The 19,810-nt window shown below is 45.2% G+C and overlaps 1 protein-coding gene across 1 annotated transcript in view; it reads right to left on the bottom strand.

Moving 5' to 3' along the window:
• Nucleotides 1-14,506, bottom strand: part of FBXW4 (F-box and WD repeat domain containing 4) — a 57,948-nt gene extending 43,442 nt beyond the window's left edge. The window contains 4 exon segments of the mRNA XM_084290558.1: nucleotides 474-659; nucleotides 3,368-3,463; nucleotides 14,156-14,342; nucleotides 14,345-14,506. Coding sequence (XP_084146684.1) covers nucleotides 474-659; nucleotides 3,368-3,463; nucleotides 14,156-14,342; nucleotides 14,345-14,489 — 614 coding nt within the window. The 5' untranslated portion in view covers nucleotides 14,490-14,506.
• Nucleotides 14,507-19,810: the final 5,304 nt, after the last annotated feature.

Raw genomic sequence — 19,810 nt, 5'->3', positions numbered from 1 at the left:
GCATGTGCCGGAATACTTGGCAGTTTTCCCCCTCTCCACAATTATATCAGTAGGTCTAATAAGGATACACTTGTCTCTAGAAAGCTTTATGCACAACTGCTGTCTCAGTTAACCAGCAGTTCTGGGTATTAGAACACAGCCTAGCTACCCTGACTGTAACAGGGAAAGAAATTAACCTTGCAGATCAGTCAGGATTGCATGACTCGACACACAGTCCTGATTTGACAATCCTGTGGACATCTGCACAAGTTCAAAAGAGAGAAGGACAGTTCAAACGTCAACAGCATGAAACTCAGCTCTTCGGCTTTTTCAGGAGGGAACCAAATCCTAAGAGAGAAAGCAAGGGCTGAATACAGCCAAACATAAGGACATCTTGTAGCAAGATTAAATCGTCTGCTCTGGGTTGGAGTTACACAAAACCTTTCCAGCTTCACTACCACACTCCTTGGGCTCCCTTCATTCACCCAACTTACCCTCCTCCACTGACAATGTGGGAGTTGACAAGTACAAAGCGACATACGTCCTCCTGGTGGCCAGAGAAGATAGCTTGAGGGTGACGCTGCAAACCTGTGCCATCTGGACAGAGTTGGTAGGCCTGGATGTTCTCGGCTTGAGACAGGTAGAGATACTCGCCATCCAACTCCATCCAGGGCATCAAACTGCAAACAGAGAGCAGGTTGGGGTCAGGGGGTGGGTGGGAGAGGAAAACAAAAAAATACACACACACACACACACCAAAAAAAAAAAAAAGGAAGAAAAAAAGATTTTATACATAAACAAATTAAAGAAAGTTGTAAATTTGGAGTTGCTGGTTGCATACAAAAAGCAGGAGTTAATATGGCACAGCTAAGAAGTGGAGTTTCTTTAGCAACATATAAAGCAAATCACATTGCTGTCATTTTTCTAACCAAGAGCCGAGGAAAATGAAGCATGGAATCTCTGAAAGAGAAGATGCCCAAGAGCCTAGTGAATTTAGATAGGAAATACTTAAGGCTCCCTGACCCCTCTTCACAAGCCCTGCACTTTTTAAGAAACTAGACTATCAGGCATTTGTGAGCTATGTCAAGCATTTCTAACAGCCTTCAATCCGAGGCTCTCGGTGCAAACAGTCTTAGCTGTCCTCATTATTTGCTGATGCCCAGCAAACGACACAAAGCTGCCACTGTCCCACATGCATCTGAGCAGAGGAACAGAGCACATCAAGTAACACATATCTTCCTGCGAGGTCCTGCATCTCCTACACACGCTGTACACTATTATGCAAAGCAGCAGGCTAAGCCTGAGGGTATCCAACAATTCTGTGCTCTTCATATAGAGGTATTTTTCTACACTCACACCTCTTCCACCCCTGAGTTAAAAGTAATGGCAGAGAAACCTCTCTTGATTTCTGATGCCCATCTTTTGGATGAGTCTCTACACCCCTTCTGCCCCTTACTATTTATGGGCTGGTGGCAATTCCCTACAGAGGGGTTCCAGGCACAAGAGCAGTGAACTGCTAACGGAGCTGTTCCAAAGTATTTTGAAGATTGAAGTTAAAAGTGGAAAATAAGCTTCACTTTCTGGGAGATCAAGAGAGAGAAGATACTCAAGCAACATCTGAATCAAGTCTGTTATCACAACACATTTATTTATTCCTGAAACAAAACCAAAATAAAGAAAACAAAACAGGCTGCGATGCACACTTACGCAGTGAGCTGTTTGTTCAAGATCTTGCTTTGTGTAGCCTCCAGAGAATCAAAAAACTGACCTTCTAGATACAAGGCCAGATGCAAAGAGACATGAGGCTCATGTCCTATGGGGCAGAGATGTGTGAAATTGTCTCCGCTCTGCACAGTCATTGCTGAGTGCACCCATGAAAACATTGAGCAAAACCAGAGCCTTTCCGCAGAACATCCTTTCAGTTCCCAAACTATTCAGACTCCCTGTTTTGAAAGCATCAAAACCTGACTCTTTTTTTTTTTTGCAGATCACTCATCCTCAGTGGTCATGATTTTGTGTGTCAGCAGAGGCACTGCGCTCAGCAGCACCTCATGTCATCACAATAACAGACTAGAAGCAAGCAAGAGGACATGGTAGATTACTAGATAGAATGTTCCTGCTTGCCTTGCGTTCATTTCCAGTAAGAAGCTTTCAGTCACAGGGACAGAGCAGTTGAGCAAAGGTTATAACTTTCATTTGGGAATTGGTCATATGCATGGAAAAAATAAGAGGCATCTTTAGAGCAGCAGCTTTGGTTTGAGGCAGGCTTTGATTTCCTCTTCCTTCCTCCACTCCCACACAGTCCTCTAAAGCCAAGTGAATATCCAGCTTCCCCAGACTACAGCCAGTTTCTGTGTCTCTTCCTGTTGCAGTTTAGCTTTTTACCTTTTTCTATGTTTTTTTCATAAGGACAAGTAACAAATTTGAAAGCGGGATAAATGAAAATTAGAGGATGCAGTTTGGATGGTGGCCTCATTAAATCAGACCTTGCATTTTCATTTGGGAAGCTGGTTTAGTAATGATCTCTAACAACCACAGAGCCTGTCTTCACAGATGGTCACAGGCACTTCAAAGGCAGGTATACAACCTGCACCAAGAACCACTCCGCTCATTACAGCTGTTCCCAGGACTTCAGACAAGCAGTGGCACATTATCCACCACTTCAATCTAGGCAGCAGAAAAAAGGCATGAAAGCTCAGTAGCAGGTCCCTGCTCTTCAGCAGCTAACAAACCGTAGTTGTTCTCATTTTTCCTTCTGTCTGGTGATGTGAAAGCTAAAAATTTAGATGTGCTGTTCAGACGAGAGACATACCTTGTGCTTTGCTTTGAAAGGTGAGTAGGTCTGCAAGAAAGAATTTAACGCCACCCTCCTCTCATTGATGTCAAATATATACTTTGGTAGTGAAGGAGGGAAGCATAAGGTAGAAGAAAGAAGCAGCATAAGGCAGAAGAATGGCAGTTAGCATTTTAGATTTGTACACCCAAATCAAGGGCCAGGATAAAGCATGGGAGACAAAACAAGCATTTTGAGGAGATGCTTAGGTCCAAATCTGGGATCATGGTATATAGCAATAGATAAGCACATAGTAGTCTGGAGTCTGAAGTAAAGGTTACTAAATCCAACCAGACCTGCACAGATCAGAACAATGCCAAATTCAGGCTCTTACTGAGAGAGGAACTCTCGACTGGCACAGTGCATCCCTAGGGCAAGGCAGCAACTCCAGTTACCCCACATCCAGCTAGCCAGCAACATCCAAAACAGGCTAGACATCGCTTGTAAAACCCCCATGGATCAGGAGCATGAAACATCTCAGTTCAGGGCACAGAAGCAAACCCAAGGCCCCTCAGCAGCTGACAGAACCCAGGAGAAGAGGAAGGAGCCACTTGCTTTCGTTTCCATTTCAGGACCGTCTCCCTCCGGCAGCGTCCATGCCTCCAGTTGCGAGAGACCTTCACCCTCTCCTTCACTGGGATGCCAGCCGCTCTGCAGACAAAGGGAGAGAGAGGAGATTAGCAACCACGACTGATGCTACACGGAGAACAAATGCAACCAAGCCAGGTTCCAGGTACGTTCCCACTCTGGCTCCAAAAATGATGAACCGGCAAACATTGATGGTGCCAGGGCTCACTGTAGCTTGCGGGAGCTGACAAGAAAGGAGCCCTGAGCAGAGTGGGTGTTCATCGACAAAGCCAGCCGTCCCTGATGGCCTCTATTGTACAAGCATCAGATCTGATCACAGGTACACAGACAGCAGCACAGGTTCAAGCACGACGCAATCAAGACAACACACAAAGAAATTTCCAGAGCAGCCAAAGAAACAAGACACCTCTTTTCTTCCAGAGACTAAAAAAAAGCCAGATAGGCTAGGGGCAACAACACACAAGAACAGATGGAGGAAACACCAGTCAGGAGAACACTGAAACCAGAAGCCAGAAGAGTAGTAAAGAAACTGCTCCCGATCCTCACTTGCCTGACAATCACATAACCAGATACAGTAATTAGAAATCAAGGTAGGTTCAGACTACAAATACAATTTGTTTATCTGTATAACCTGCCAACACACACACGCCCCAGTTAAGATGGACCAGCTTTTGCAGCTCACCAAAGGACTGAGAACCCCACCGCATCGCTGGAAGTTCTCTACTTCTAGCCAAAGTTACTCGAAGTTACTAAAGGAGAGCCTGTAGCTCACACCCAGTCACTGGGGTACAAATCAAAGTCACTGGGACAAGCCAAGATCAACAGAGCTCAAAAAGTGACAAAAGGTATGTACCACAGGGACCTGGGATCCTGGTCCCTTTAGTGTCTACTCGAATTTACCAAGTTCAAGCAGCTGTTCAACATCTGTTTTCTTTCATGATCCAGAGTTGATTAAAGATTAAAAAAAAGAAAGAAAAAAGGCAGCTTTACAGCTTTAATACCTACCTTTCTCATATCATACGCTTAATTATTTAATATCCTGGGTGGAGCTGCTTAGGTAGAAAGGACCAGAAATGTATAAATAAGAAACTCTCAATGTTATCCATTGTAACTTGGCGTTGTGAACCACTTAGTAGAGTACAAGAGTTGTTTCCCTTTTCATGTACTTCCCAACTGCAAATGTTCCCCACAAGGGAAGAAAGGAAGATCCCCAGATCGCTGATAGATGGGGACTGGTGCCCAGCCAGGACCAGTTCCCTTCTCCCATCACCACCATGCCCCCAGAGCACTTCCCAAAAGTCAGATTTTTGGGTCCTGTCATTTTTAACACAAAGAGTAGCTCCCTGTAAATAAACATCTCCTGTGGTTGTTAATGGGTGTAGGAATCTCTAACCTGGCCCTGGGGCCTGGCCAGAGTCTCATTTTCCCAGCCTTCCTTCCATAGCCTCAGGCTTTTTTTTTTTTTTTTTTTTTTTTTTTTTCTATTCACCCTTCCCTCCCCTTTTCTACGCTTTCCGGCACTTAGTCACCATTATAATTTGACTGCATTCCTGGGCATGTGACCCATTTTAAACAAAAACAGAAACCACACACAGAAAAGCTTTCCGTCCCCTAGAAACCTGCGCAACTCGAAGTTTATCATCAGTAGCGCCACACCAAATAAAAGTGAATTTAGGAAGCAACAGGCTCTTTATTTCTCCTAACCCTTTAAAAACTAATAATAAATTTAAATCTCAGGAGCTAGCCTAGGCTGCAAGAAGAGGAATTACATTTAAAGAGAGCACTTGCAGGAGCCCGTGGAGCCAGATAGCGTCTGAGATGAGGAATGCACAGCACTGAAAAGTCAGGTCGGGTCCAGCAGCCTCCTCATGGCTTATTACTCTCCCAGACAGAGTTCAGGCTTTCCGCCTACATCCAATTCCATTCATTTCTCCAAAACTCCTCTCCCCACGCTCAGCCCCCAGTTAAGTTCTCCCCACGTACAGATTTTAAGTCACCAACTTGCACAGTGATGGAAAATGCACTCATGCCACAGCCCCCCCCCCAACACGTACCGGTCCAGATATCCTGAGCTCAGCACACAAACCTTACTGAGACTAGATGCAATTTCCATGGCTCCAAAAAAAGGTGAATCCAAGGTCAAAAATGAAGCTTTCATCTTATAAAGTCGACCACTTTCCTAATTGGGGCCCAACTAGAAAAGTGGCCCTACTAGGGGGTCTGCTACCTACCAGGTATCTGGAGCTCAACGCACAAACCCTTGCTGGTTTTTAGGGCAGGGGGGTGTTTGTTTTACCGTTAGTAGACATAAAATTCATCCAGCCTGCCTCCTCCACCTAACAATTCTGGATCCAGATAATTTAAACTTGCCTTAGAAGCATTCACTTTTTATTTTACAGAAATTCCATTTATTCAAAACAGAAGCAAGAGATGAGACGGGACATAAGGAGGCCATGAGAAGGGGGTTGCAGAAGTTGGACTGATTCCTTTGCCAACCCCACAGCAGCAGAGAATGACCTGCAAAGATTTTCAGTGTTGGTCAGAGGCATTTTATCCCTTATACCCAGACGGAAGTTAAATCAAGGCCAGTGATGGAATCAAGTGCTGACATATAATTTGATTTGCTTCCTCAACAGCACTCTCCAGTTCAACTCCCAAAATACATCAGCGAGGGTGATGAGCAACATTGCAATGCCCTAGAGTAATTCTCAGATATTAGACAGATAAAAAAGGCATCACCATACAAACTTAATCATTTGATTAAAAAAAAAAAAAAAAAGATCCTTTTCTCCCCTATAAGACTGTTTTGCTTCAGTAATGATCAACACACTTTCTATGCATGATGTAAATTGAAGAATTGTTCCATGATGACCTGAAAAACATCATTAAGATTCATCAATACATCTACACTTGACTTAACTAAGTACCTCTCACATCAGCAACTGGATTCAAAGATTCAGCAGACTCACCCACCTCACAGAGATACATCCTATGGAAGATGCTGTGCAGGGACCACTATCCACAGCCACTGAATAACTTGACCTTTATTAGCACGCAATCCAGCAAAACACTAAACCACGTGCTTAAAATTCACTACATGCTTAAGTTCCCTGTGAAATCAAGCTCTTGGCATTCAGGTTCTCGAAGAAACCACCCAGCAGTGAACTTCAAGACTGCAGAGGCTGACTCACTGAGGAAGGACCACTGTTTTCACCAGAAACACAGAGCTGCATCAGTACACAACTCAAGCGTCCAGCACCCTACAAGGATGACAGGAAACACACAATACAAGAACTGGTGAACACTGTGAAAATTCAGGGAAATTCAAGCAAAATGCTCTTAAATCCCACGCAAGGACCAGAGTCCATCATTTTACCACCTTTGCTAAGGGGTCACAATTATTAACAGCCTATGAAGTGGCGTGACACTATCTTTTTTTATTAGCTACTTAATCCAAAAAGCATTCTATCAGGATCCCAAACCGTGTGGTGCAAAACATGACCTGAGCTAACGCACGCTTCCAGTTGCATGCAATCCTGGTGGAGGTTTGCTTTGCAAAGCCTTTGCTTCACTAAGAAAGAGAAGCTGAACATTTGTCACAGCCTGGGAGAATGTTCCAGGACAAAAGTCATCCCAACCAACCCACTATAAAGGAATTTTCATTTCCCCCTTCCTACCTCGCCCTCCCTTCCAAAAAGAGGTTAAAGTATTTTGCTCAAATTATGGATTTCCTCTCTTTCTTGGCAGAGTTACCAGAAGAAATTTAATATTCCACCTGGAGCCCACTTCCCAGCTGCTGAAGTGAGGGACTGGGACTATCCCCCCACAGCACCACTGACCCAGGCGACCTCAGCCACCATGACAGTTGCTGGCCTGGCCTCCAAAAAAAGCAGCAGAAGAATGAATTACTCAGCCAGAGATTAAGCCCATCTCCTCCCAAAGCTTCACTTCCAGCATCATTGCCTTCAATGATCCCTTCCCTGTGCAATCTCCTTTGCCACTAGAAGGGGTATTCCTGCAATAGCAGGAGCTTCTGTTTTACTGCGTCCCGGGGAGATTCCTCCTGGCCGTCTACAATTTCAGCATGTGCCAAAACAGCGGTGCCTGCAACAACACAGACTGTGTTACAGAAGGTAACACCACCGTGTCATACCGTCTATTTTCCCAGCTGCATGGGGCATCCTAACCCGCCGAAGCGCTTTGCATTTTGCTGCACTTTAAGTGCCGAAAGAGCTCGTCTGGCAATGCAAGTCTGCAGAGACCCGCTGAGAGCGAATCTCTTCTGCGGACAAAATCTGCTGCCTGCATAAAAGCTGTCACCAGCCTGCCTCTAGCCTGCCTCGAAGGGTCATTCAGAGGAACAAATAGGTCACGGTGGCTAAGCCCGGCTTTCAACCTTGGCCCTGTGGCAGAGATGGCTAACCCAGGGACCAACTGCTCTTATTTGTGTAATCGGGACACACCTGTTGAGCGGCAGGGTCTCGGTGCATTTGCAAGTCACGGGCCACCAACAGACAGCCAAGAGGGAAAAGCTATTTATGTCAGGAGCTCCTGTTGCTGTCCTCAAGAAGTCGACCTGCTTGCAAAATAGCTCTTCCAGTGCAAGAATTCCACCTGAATTCCTTTAGCGCATGACCCTTCTTTAGCTTACCGCCAGGCTCAGTCTGTCTTCTGCGCTCTCCCCCTTCAAATGTGACACGGGTTCAAATAATTCCGAGGTGAAGAGAGATCTGCAGATTTCTCTCACTGCTCCTTGCCTCCTCCGGTGCCTCTAAGCTCCCTCAGCCAGACCCTTGCAGGCAGTGCAGGTTTCCTGCCCCACCTCAGGGGTCTTGTGAGCGATCCACCTGCATGAAAGAGCTGGAGACTTCTATTTAGACCCAGGAGAGCAGGTGAATTTCTGTACACACACCAAAGACATGCTTCCAAAAACAAACAAACAAACAAAACCAACAATAGAAACATCATCACCAAGCCTGAGCCGTACAGCTCTGCCATCAGATACCACCTCCCTTATGATGATCCCCCGCCTTGGAATTTGGAACTTGGATAGAAATTCCAGGCAGGGTTTTGCATCTCTCAAGGAGCTATTTAGACTTTTTGGCTACATAAAAAAATAAAATAAAATAAATGAATAGCCCAGGAAGATGTGAACAAACCTGTAGCTGCTCAGTAGTTGTCACGTATATTCTGATCTGAAGGAGCAGAGTGTCAGGGTAAGATTCAGACAGAGTGAAATTTCACTTATGCAGGTTACAGGAGTAATAAAACAGGCACAGCATACGTTTCTTAAGTCCTGAACTAGACAAAATTCTTCTGCTGCTTTGAACTCACAAAGATTTTAAGGGAGGCAGGCCAGTATGAACTCTTACAAACAAATTGCCCATTCCTGGCTGAAGAAGCAGTTTCAATATCGTGGAGCCATCCTGGCAGGCCCGAACTGCCCAGAACTACCAGTTTAAGACAGAACACGAAGCTAACAGGAGTTCCTAAAACCCACTGACTTCTCCAGCGCAAAGCAATAGCTGTGTGCCCTCTTCCAGGCTTTTCCGTTATTGCAATGTCCTCCCCAGAGGATTCCCCTCTGCATCGTCTGCACCAGTTCACTGCCTCCTTCATTTCTGACTTAAAGTAATGAAACTTGGGCAAAACACGTTTTAAAAGATGAAGGAAACTGAAGCAGCTATACAAGCTGCTTCACACTCCCTCCCCTTCCAGCACCGAAGGCAGAGGTCTCCCATGATTGCTGCACTCTGCGTTTGGATTTGACTTGCATAGATTGGCCATTTCCTGCTCCTGCAGGTGTATATATTTTTCCAAGATCTGGAGAAAACACTGCTTTTATTAACTCACAGAAATGCTTGCACTAGTTCTTAAATACTTAGTGATGATAAATTCTCATGAATCTGTATTTCTGGACTGGAGAATATAGCGTGATCCTTGTAGGCAAGGCAGGGTGGGAGACTGGGAGAGAGAAAACACGCAGTGGAACATTTCTATATTTTGACAACAGCTATTAATACATCACAAAGAGGACGCCGTCAAGCTATTTAGGTTGCAACTTTTAACTTGCCCTCTAAAATTCCGTTGTAACAAAGAGGAAATAAGTTTAGCCCAGCTGCAACTTTATTCCCTTTGTCCACGCTTTAAATAAAGAACCACCTTGCGACGAGCCTCTCTGCCTCTCCGATTTCTCCAGTCCGAGGTGGTCCAGCGGGCAGGCCCTGGCTGCGGGCTCAAAGCACCCTCTTCTATTCCTGGCTCTGACACTGACCTGCTGCACCGAGGGCAGCCTGGTTCACATCTCGCTGCCTCCGCTTCCCAGCCCTTGTTTACCCTGCCTATTTGGGCAGCGAGCTCTTCAGGGCAGGGACTGCTCTTGCTGGGCCCGTACAACAGCTGGCAAAACAGACGCAGGCTGCCAGACACAACTGTAATATCACTATACTCACCAGAAACCCCGGAGGCTTTGTGCTTACTGCTCAGCTACAGCTTAGCTGCAAAAAGAATTATTAAGCCGTGTTTTTCTGTGATACGCTGCCATGCATTTTTGGAACAAAAACGCTCACCTTACGTCACGAAGAGGGGTCTCAGCTCTTGCTCGAGCGGTTCCTCTGACTGTGTGAAGCAAAACTCATAGCGTGGGGACTATCTTTTTACCAACCCCATGACAAGGTCTTATTGCAGGACGGGTCTATACATAACGTTAACATGACAACACGTTACAAAAGGGAGCCTGACACAGATGCATGCAGGACAGGTGCCAAGAACCACAAATACCTAAAACCACTGTACGTTTCCAAACCAGCAACACAATATTCTATTAAGCATTTACTTACTCACGATTCAAAGAAGGAAAAGTGCATTTTGAACACCAAGAATGTGCTTAAGAACCTTTCCAAGTCAGGCCCTGCTAGCCCTAATATACACAAACTCACAGCAATGCAAACCTACTGATTCCCCCTGCCAAGGAATGAAGTGGATGGAAACACAGCAAAGAAGAAAAAAGTTTGCTGTGTGCACAGCGCATGATCAAAATAATACCTTAAATATCTAGCTGACACACACAGCTACTCATTAGCGGAATCCACCAAAAAGAGCAAATATGAGAGACTGTCAATGCTGTGGATATGCCTTTCTGCATAACAACTAGCACCTAGGATAAAGTTCCTATCTTGCTTTGACATCATCAGCCAATCAATTGAGCATTATTTAAGCGTAAGTATGTTTCCTGAGATAAAAACAGCTGGCAGTTTTCAAAGGCGGATAGCCAAGATGGAAAATAGATAACTTTAAAAGTTAAATCAAACTGTTTTAGGTACTACAATTTCTCTTTCCCGTGCTCCTCTACAGCAAGGGTTTCGCAAGCAGTTTCTTAAAAATTTTCTCTGTTCCCTATTTTGGCTTGAGAAACTGTTATATGCAACCCGACTGCACAAAACCAGTTGTTTCACATACAAGCTAAAGCCCTTCTCCCTCTGATCTTCTTGTTGCAATTATCTGAAGATATACCTAACAGAAACAACGTTTTGAAGAAATGGTGTCATTTTCAAGTTAATCACCCTTTTAAAAAATGGGCAAGTGGGGGAGGGGAGGGGGTAAGTTTCACAGCTATCTTACACTCCAGGCTCAAATTTATCTCTATTTAGCAAGCATTAACAGATGGCTTATCAAAAAACATTTAACAGCAGAAATGATCAAACTCATTTTGAGATGTTTTTTTGTTTTTGTTTTTTTGTTTTAAACAGTAAATACTCCCCAGACTAGTTTTTAACTTATGCCAGCCTCCCAGGGACCATCAGTTTAAGATCTAATGTTAGAACCATGCACGTTATTTCATTAAGTACATTTACCATAAAACGGTTCCAGCCTTTGCTTTCTCAGTTGCAGACAGCATTGAACAAATACCTCTGGAAAGTAAAAAACATCTTCTACCTAGTGCCGTGTGTTACCCAGACCGTGCAACAGAAGCTTCTGCTTTCAAGCAAGTCATAGCCAAGTTTGACAAACTCAGGATTTATGCTGTATGATTAAGAAAGCAGTTATCAAGAAGGCCCAGCTACCCATCACCTTCATTACCTTTCTATTTATCCAGTGATATTCTAGCTTAAACACCTACTCAGCACAAATTTAACCTTCAAGGAGCAACCTACTGGTTTCTTACCTGGAATTGCTATCAGGAAGGAAGGCTGCGTGTCCAGCTTAGCCAGACCCCCTCCCTAGTTTGTACTGGTCAGTCGAATAAAATATAACCTCTCTCCTCAAATCTCACTCGTTCAGCTGCAAGAACAATCTTGGAGATTGCTCTTGGTCTTGGAGACATGCATGAGGAGCAGTCAGTATGGAAGAGACATGGCTATTTAAACCCTCAAGCTGCCACACAGACTATTAAACTCTTTTCCAGCTAGGTATAAATTTTATAACTGTACAACAAACCAAGATTGTGTGAGAAGTTAAAAGTAATTAAAGGATTCTTCCTCTAGAATATCTCAAGGTTCCTATATGACTGACTTGTAGGGCCTCTTGGTGCATTACCTAAGATTGAACTCCCTAGGACCAGGGCAGTGCTGACCAATGCTAAAAGCAGCATGCTGTGCTAAAGTTGTTTAAAGAAAACTTGAAAATAGGATTCAGTGCAAAAGCACATCCTAGAATTACTTAAAAAAGAAAAAAAAAAAAAAAAAAAGATCCTGTTCATAGCAAATCTAACAGCACTGAAATCCCTGAGAGCTTGTGACACTCAAGTACCCTTCCCTTCACTTAGACCCTCTGACCTAGCAAACTTTTCTGTAGCTGTTTATAGAGCTGCATTCCTCTGCAGGGGAAGTGGTGGTCCTTACACATGCTGCACCTGCTCGGCTGTACACCTGATCCCTCCCCGCAACCGAAACAGCATAGTATCACCTTATTCTTAATGAAAAATACAGAACTTCATTTCCTCGGGAGACAAAATCATATATCACAGCAGAGAAAGTCCAACGCACAGCCATTCTGTAGCCCTTATTCCTGCTTACTTCCTAGGGAACTGTGGTTCACTTTCCGAAGCCCAGTCCATGGCTGTAACGTCCACTGGCTACAGCTGCCATCCTACAAAAATTGAGTGGGTTTAAGTCCTGGCCTGAAAATCCAACACAGGGATTGTCAGCACCACTGAAGCTCTATTGCTGACAGCAGGGGCCATGGTTGTTTCTCCAAGTCTGTGTCACTGATGAGATAACACCATGAGACAGCAAAACAGGCCTCAAACATCCCTTCTGGTATGATTCACGTTAACAGCATTTAGGGCAACATTACTGTGTCACTGGATGACAAATAAGATGCTGGGCTCTGAGCTGGCAGCTATAGGGAAACACAGGAAGCGATTCATAGACCCAAAGAACGTGAGCTTCCCATCGGGATCCTCCAAGCAGCAAGGAAAGCCCACATTGTGTGGCTACCTCTGAGTGGCATTTCGTATGCTAATAAAACTTAGAGGAAATACAGCCTTTGGATTCTTAATAAGGACTGCCAAAGCCAAAACCCCAAAACACTTCCATCTAGAAAGATGATGGTGTCATGCACACTGAGGTCAACGGGTCTCACACCTAATCTGAAGGCGTGCTGTTGAATTTAAAAACATCAACAACAAAACAGCAAACCTGTCCACAAAACTTTAAACCCCTGAAGCCACAGAGTCCCACAGTCACTTCCCCTGTGACAGCCATCACCAGCAATACCAGCACAGGAGGCTTGAAGGGACATGTTCCTAGTCACAGGATCCCTGCCATGAAGGCTCACGCACCTAATAACACATTTAGGCTCATTCTCCAGGCTTTCCAGCAGATGCTAGGCCAGGTCTGTGTCCCTTACAAGCACTTTTCTGAGGTGTCTTTGAGGCTTTGGTAGAATGACAAAATCATTCAGGTTGGAAAAGGGCTCCCAGATCGCCTGCTCCAACCATCTACCACTGTCATCCGCTGAACCACATCCAACCTCTACTTAAACACCCCCAGGGACGGTGACTCCACCACCTCCTTGGGCATCCTGGTCCAACGCCTGAGCATTTTTTCTGAGAAGAAACATCTCCTAATTTCTAACCAAAACCTCCCTTGGTGTTTTGCCTCCCCTGGTAGTTGCAGGCAAGACCAGAGGTGCCACTCAGCAGCTGTGAGGGAGAGCTGGCACACAGCAGCTCCTTCAGTTTCTCCATGCTTTCACCTCCCCTGGCTTGAAGTGTCATGCTTTGGAGGAGTTTGTGTCGTGCTTTGGAGGAGTTTGGAGGACAGAGCTCCTCAGGAGAGCATCTCCAGCCCCAACATCTGAGGGCTGCTCCCTGCTTGCCTGGCACCGAGGGGGGCTGGGGAAACCCCCACCACTCTCTCCCGCTTTCTGGCTGGGCACTGAGAGCTTCTCCCCACTCTCCCCGACCCTGCTGGGCACAACCCGGGCCAGACCCCACACCTCAGAGCAGCCCCGGGCCCGCCACACGCGGTCCCTCCCCTCCCGGGGGCGGCCCCACGGCGGCCCCTCCGCCGCTGCCCTTCCCCTGCCCTCGCCGCCCCTCTCGGGCGCAGAGCGACGACGGCGCAGCCGCGCTTCGAGAATAGCCCCCCCCCCTTCCCTCCGCCCCCTGACGGCAGCGGGGAGCCCCCCTTAGCGACTACGCCAGGAGCGCAGAGCGCCCCTTAGCAACCGGCTAGGCCGCAGCATCCCCGGCCTTTCCCAGCCGCCGCCGCCGCCTCCCCCTCGCCCTTCGGCCGCGGAGGCCTCGCTTACAGGTCGGTGCCGAGCTGGGTGAAGCCGGAGTTGAGGCAGCCGCGGGCTATGCGCCTCCAGAGGAGATCGCGGCTGCTGAGGAAGCGCAGGCGGCGGCAGACCTGGCCCAGGCGGCCCAAGGCCTGCACGTCCAGGTAGGAGCAGATGAGGAGCAGCAGCTCCTCGGGTAAGGCCCAGAGCGGGGAAAGGGGGGGGGAGGAGGGGGGGGAGGCGGCCCGGGATCCCCCCTCCGCCTGGGGGGATCGGGGGCTGCCCTTCCTCCCCATGGAGCAGCAGCTCCTGCCCCTCCTCCCCGGGAGCCGGAGCTGCTGCTGCCCGGGGGAGGCCAAGCCATGGACGGGGGCAGCCGCTCCCCAGTCACATGGGGCAGGAGCCGCTGCCTGTCACTGCCCCCCTCCGGGGGAGGAGGCGGTGGCGGCCGGGGGGGGGGACACGGGGACACGCCGAGCCCACCCTCGGCAGCGAGTGAGTTCCTTAACGGGGGCCACTGGGACTCCCCCGTGGACCGTCCACCACCAAAGTGCCCCCCCCCCCCCCCCCGTGGCTGGTGTTCGTCGTAGATGGTGTTAATAACGGCACCCTGTCTGTGTGTTCTCTAATAACGTGAATAATTAATGGTGGGAACGGTGATCCCAGGTAAGCAGAGCATCTGCTCCGCCACCTGGAGCAGCCCTGGCTGGGCTAGCACCCCGGCGAAGGAAGGTGAACAGCAAGGTGATTGCTGCTCATTAATTATCCTCGAGCAGGGTCAGGAGTTCCTGTCACCCACGAGATGACAGCAGGGGTCATCTGGTGTTACACTGCTGGTCTCAACTGCCAGATTCCCGGGCCACTTAAAAGAAAGGGTCTTCCCCATGTGAGAAGGGGCCTTGCTGCAGAGAATTTAAGGCTGGCTTTTTGCTCAGACCCTGCTGTGCCATCCATTCCCCCTCCACAGAGCAGGGGCTGAAAAAGTGCCCACACTTCACACACCTATGTACATACATACATGCACACCACCACCAAAAAAAAAAAGTTCTTAATAACTGAGTCATTATTGCCATCCACAGGAGCCTGGAGTACTGACAACACAGAAGGATCTGGTCCAAAATGGCAAAGTAGCCTTCCACAAACAGTGGAGCAGGAAAATCTGATTAAAGTGTTGTTCTATTCTTTCTTGCAGTATTTTCCACTCTATGGAAGCTCGAAATGCTTGGGGAAACTTCTGCCTCAGAATTAAAAAATAGATAAGTTATGAAAAGTAAATCATCTACCTCGAATGCTTTGTACAGGTATCGCTCACCCTCCACAGACTACATCTCCTTTTGCATAGTGGAGTAGGAAAATAAATTTCAGCATATAATGAGGTTACCATAGCAGACAGGCCTTTTAGTTATTGCATCTACTTCCAGATGGTCATCTTGTCTACGTAATCTCAAGCATTCAAATATTAAGATGACTAAATCAGCAACTCTGGAGGCCTCGTATTTGAGTGGTTCAACACTGCCAGCTGAGGAACTGTCTTGTCCATTTAGACTGAGTTTCAATGCACCCTGGAATTCAAGGAGATTCCAGAAGACCAGAAGAAGGCAAATGCTTTATCAGCATTTATTACGAGTGAATCAGCCCAATTAATTACAAACTTCTCAGCCTAATATAAACCTCAGGTAAGATAACAGCACATCTTTCAGCACAAGATTTCAGTAGCCAACTGAAAGGGAGGTAACGTAACAAACGTTGCTTAACAAAAGATTATGGAAAGTTGGTGTGAATGCACTTTTATAACAAACTAATTCAATATCTTTTTGATGACATAAGCTTAAACATGTATTTATAATTAGCTCTTTTGTAATAAACTTTGGCAATGTCTGATACATTAAATTTATTAAAAGCTGAATGACTTCTCTGTCTTAAATTGTTATTGTAAAGAGACCAACTTATTATCAAGTTGGTCTTTCTCCAGTGGGATTCCAGAGAAAGCTTATGGACCCTACATTATTTGATATTTGTGACCTGGAAAAAAAAATCTTGAAATCACTATTAGCAAAGTTTTGTAGGAGGCACAAAGCCTCAGGGAAGAGCCAAAGGATGCTTATGGCTGCACAACCTTATATTAAGTTTAGGCATAATCAAATTATATGTATTTCAATCAAGCCAAATGTGAAGTTTCACATCTAGGAACAAAGAATGTAGGTCACACTGAAAGGATGTAACTCTATCCTGCAAAGCTGCAATTCCGTAAAGACTTCATTAAGATGAATAATCAGCTGAACGTGAGCTCCTTCTGCAGCGCTGTGACCAAAGGGCTGGTGCTGCCCTGGGAAACAAACGAGCCGGGAGGTTCTTTTACCTCTGTTTTTGACTCTGTTGTGACGGCTTTGGAAATAATTTGTCCAGCCAACATTTCAAGAAGGATGTTGAAAAACTAGAGGGGTTTCAAAGAAGAGTAGTAAGAATGATTGCTGGACTGTCAAACATGTTTTATAGCGAGACCCAAAGTGCTCAGTCTATTTAGTTTGCTAAAGAGAAGGTTAAGGTGTGAGGTGATCATACCTTACGAGCACTGAAACAGGAAGAAAAATCTGGTAACACCAGGATCTTCAATTTAGCAGACAAAGAGATAAGATCGCTTGACAGAAGGTGATGGGAAACAAATTTATAAATAATGCATGTTTTGGTAGTGAAGAAAATTAACTGTTGAAACAGCTTATCAAGATTTATGGTTGATTCACCATTACTGGATTTCTTTAAAATAATACCAGATTTTTGTTCCCCTAAGAGAGCGTGATTGGACCACAACAACTAAAACTTGAATCAGGAATTTATCCAGCAAGCCCTAGCTCAGGAATCACACAAGACAGTGAGAGGGGTCCCTTCTCATCTTAGGCTCTGTCACTTTGCAGAGGCTACATCTGACATGTCTCTGGTAGTGTCTCTCCCCACGCTATGTGACACCCATATTCCTGTCCTCAGCCTGTGCCACTTTGCCAGGGAAACAACATGGTGCACTCTGGAAGGAGCCTGGCTGCAAAGTAAAATGTGCAGTGTGGCCCTTGGTGATAGCAGAACCAAAGTATGGCCAAGTGCATCTGCAAAGCAGGGCCTTAGTGCTCCCCAGTTTGTGGCCCAAGGTAAAAACAACTATCGAAGATTTGCCTAAGATGGAATGTTTGTAAGCAGTAATCTCAGAGAGGCTCAAACACGATCTGGACAGGGGTTGTAAATAGTATTATGGAGAAAACAATATATGGTATGTTGCTCTCTTATATGCAACATTGTTTTCTAGTGTGGATAATTGCCTTACAACATTTAAGAATAATTATTTTTTTTGCCCCAATGGATATAATCCATTATTTTCTTTGTTAAGAGGAATGGACCTGCAACTGCACACACTTCTCATGCCTGCCTTCAGCTGCTGTGACTGCTGTGGAGCTGGCAGTGCTGTGCATCACAGGCTAAGATGCCCAATGGCTCTAGTCTCATCAGTGCTGAACAAAGAGCATAGGTAGGTTTTTGCAGGAACAAGAACCAAGGAAGGTTTTGAACTGTTACTGAAACTGTACACATATCGTGATTTTTGCTACACTGTTTGAACTCTAATAAAGAAGTCAATGCAGGTGCCCAGTGCAGTATAGTAAAGTCAGTAATACAGCCTTCACATATCTTACAAAGATCCCAGTCCTTTCATGACCCATGACCACTCTGAACCTCTAGAAAATGGGGCAATGTTCTGTGCTGAAGTAGCAGACCATTCCAGCTTGCAGGATTTGTAAGCTAAAAACGGGAGCTGACACCTGTAAAGGCTGCGCTTTAACAGTGCAAGTCAATGAAACTCAGCTTGGAAGAAATACCTTTTCAATGCCTGCCTTTTTTTCTTTCTTTCTCCTGTCTTCAAGGGGTTTTATTCTTCTTTGCAGTGCCCTCAAATACACCTTTCCAGCTAAAGACACAATCATGTGGACAGCTCTTTGTTTTGTTTTTCCTTCCAACGAATGCTTTTGTGTATTTCTGAAACTTAAGACACCTCCTCTGCTACTACAGTACTTATCTGTAACACCATCGCTTTGAGGGATTAAAGCAGGTTACTTGTTACACACTTAGATCAAGAGTTATCTGAGTAGAAAGTCTATCCCGTTAGGGTTGGCGGAATCTGTTTTTGATCTTGAGTTGTTTTGATTTTCTCTGAGAGCAAGTAACATGTTATTTTAACTTCTGAATAAGGTGTGCTACCTGACTGTGTCTCTTCTGTTTGGCAGAAAGGATTAGAAACCTCCACGGAACTTGCACTCTATTAAAGCAGAGTGCTCACCATTGAGAACCAAGGAGCTGAATTGTTTTCAGATTATATGTGTGTGTGTGTCTTTCCCACATCAAAGACTTTGATGGAAGCTGTTCACGCTATTGTCAGGAATGCAGGGATTGGCACAAAGGTGATTAGCAAAATTGCTTTTCTGCAGTAGAAGCACAAAAATTATCAAAGGATTAAAGAGGATAAAATTAAAGGTTATACCGAATTTGGGGGTGAATTTTCTCCTTTTACCCCAGTTTATGCATATTGATTTGGTTTTACCTATAAAGGGATTGCCAGAAGAAATTAGAATTAGAAGCTGTTTGGTATGAATTCTGTTAAAAGGCAAGGGAAAATCTTCCCTTAAAAATAATCCCAACAGACCCTATTCTGTATAGTTCCAAACCACTTCTACAAGGAGCTTTTAATGAGAACTAAGGGCACCCAGCCAGCGGCCAGCCCTACAAGGTTCTCAGCAGCCACAGGATCAGGACCTTTATCCATAAACTATGCTGAAAATTATGAAAACAAACAATTCCATAAATCAGTTTGTCATCAGTGATGCTGTTTGTTTACTTTTCTCACTACACTCTGCTGACAAAGATACTAAACTGAGGGGGTCGCTCTCATTATCCACTTGCTAAGCACATGCAATGCTTTTTGCATTTTCATCAACAGCTGAGCTGCTTGAATGGTTTGAAAAACAGCGATAAAAATGGATTGACAAATATTCTAACGTATCAAAACTAACAGCTGAGCCTTCCAGAAGCTCTCTTGCTTGGCAAAACTGCAAAGCAATAATAAAATAATAATAATAAAAAAAAGGTATAACCTCCCATAGCCAGCAGTATTGTCTCATATTTCTGGTTTAGACTCTGTTTGTTGTTCATTTTATTTTGAATAGTCTTCTATTACAATCTTCTAAATACCAGCCCTATACCTATTTCGTGTCTTTGCATTTTGAGTTTGGTTTGTTTGTTTTGCTAGTCTGCTATTTTCTGGAAGTCACCCAGATTATTTTATTTGTTTTTAACCTCATTTATCAAAGTATTATCTAAAGCATCTGTTCAGAAAATGTTCATTTTAACTGTTTTCCCAACAATGACCTTCTTCCTACCCCCCAGGCCACATCAAGTTGTCACTCACCAGACAGCTGTGGAATTTGGAATCATTCCTTTTAAATGCTTTACAATTCCAAATGGTAGATTTCTAATGGCACAATATGATTGCCACAAAGATCTTTAAATTTCCCAGTCCTCCAGGCTTCAAAGGCTGGACCGTCCTTGATCTCCTGAAGGAATGCTTTTGAATCTTGTGCTTTTATAGGGGCTACCTATGAAGATATTTTAGGGGCTTTTTTTCTTTCATACTTAGAGCCTGAGGAACTA

This window comes from Netta rufina (assembly GCF_964035555.1).
Source record: "Netta rufina genome assembly, chromosome: 7".
Lineage (NCBI taxonomy): Eukaryota > Metazoa > Chordata > Aves > Anseriformes > Anatidae > Netta > Netta rufina.
Note: the sequence above shows the minus strand (reverse complement) of the source record. Positions and strands in the feature narration are given on the sequence as shown.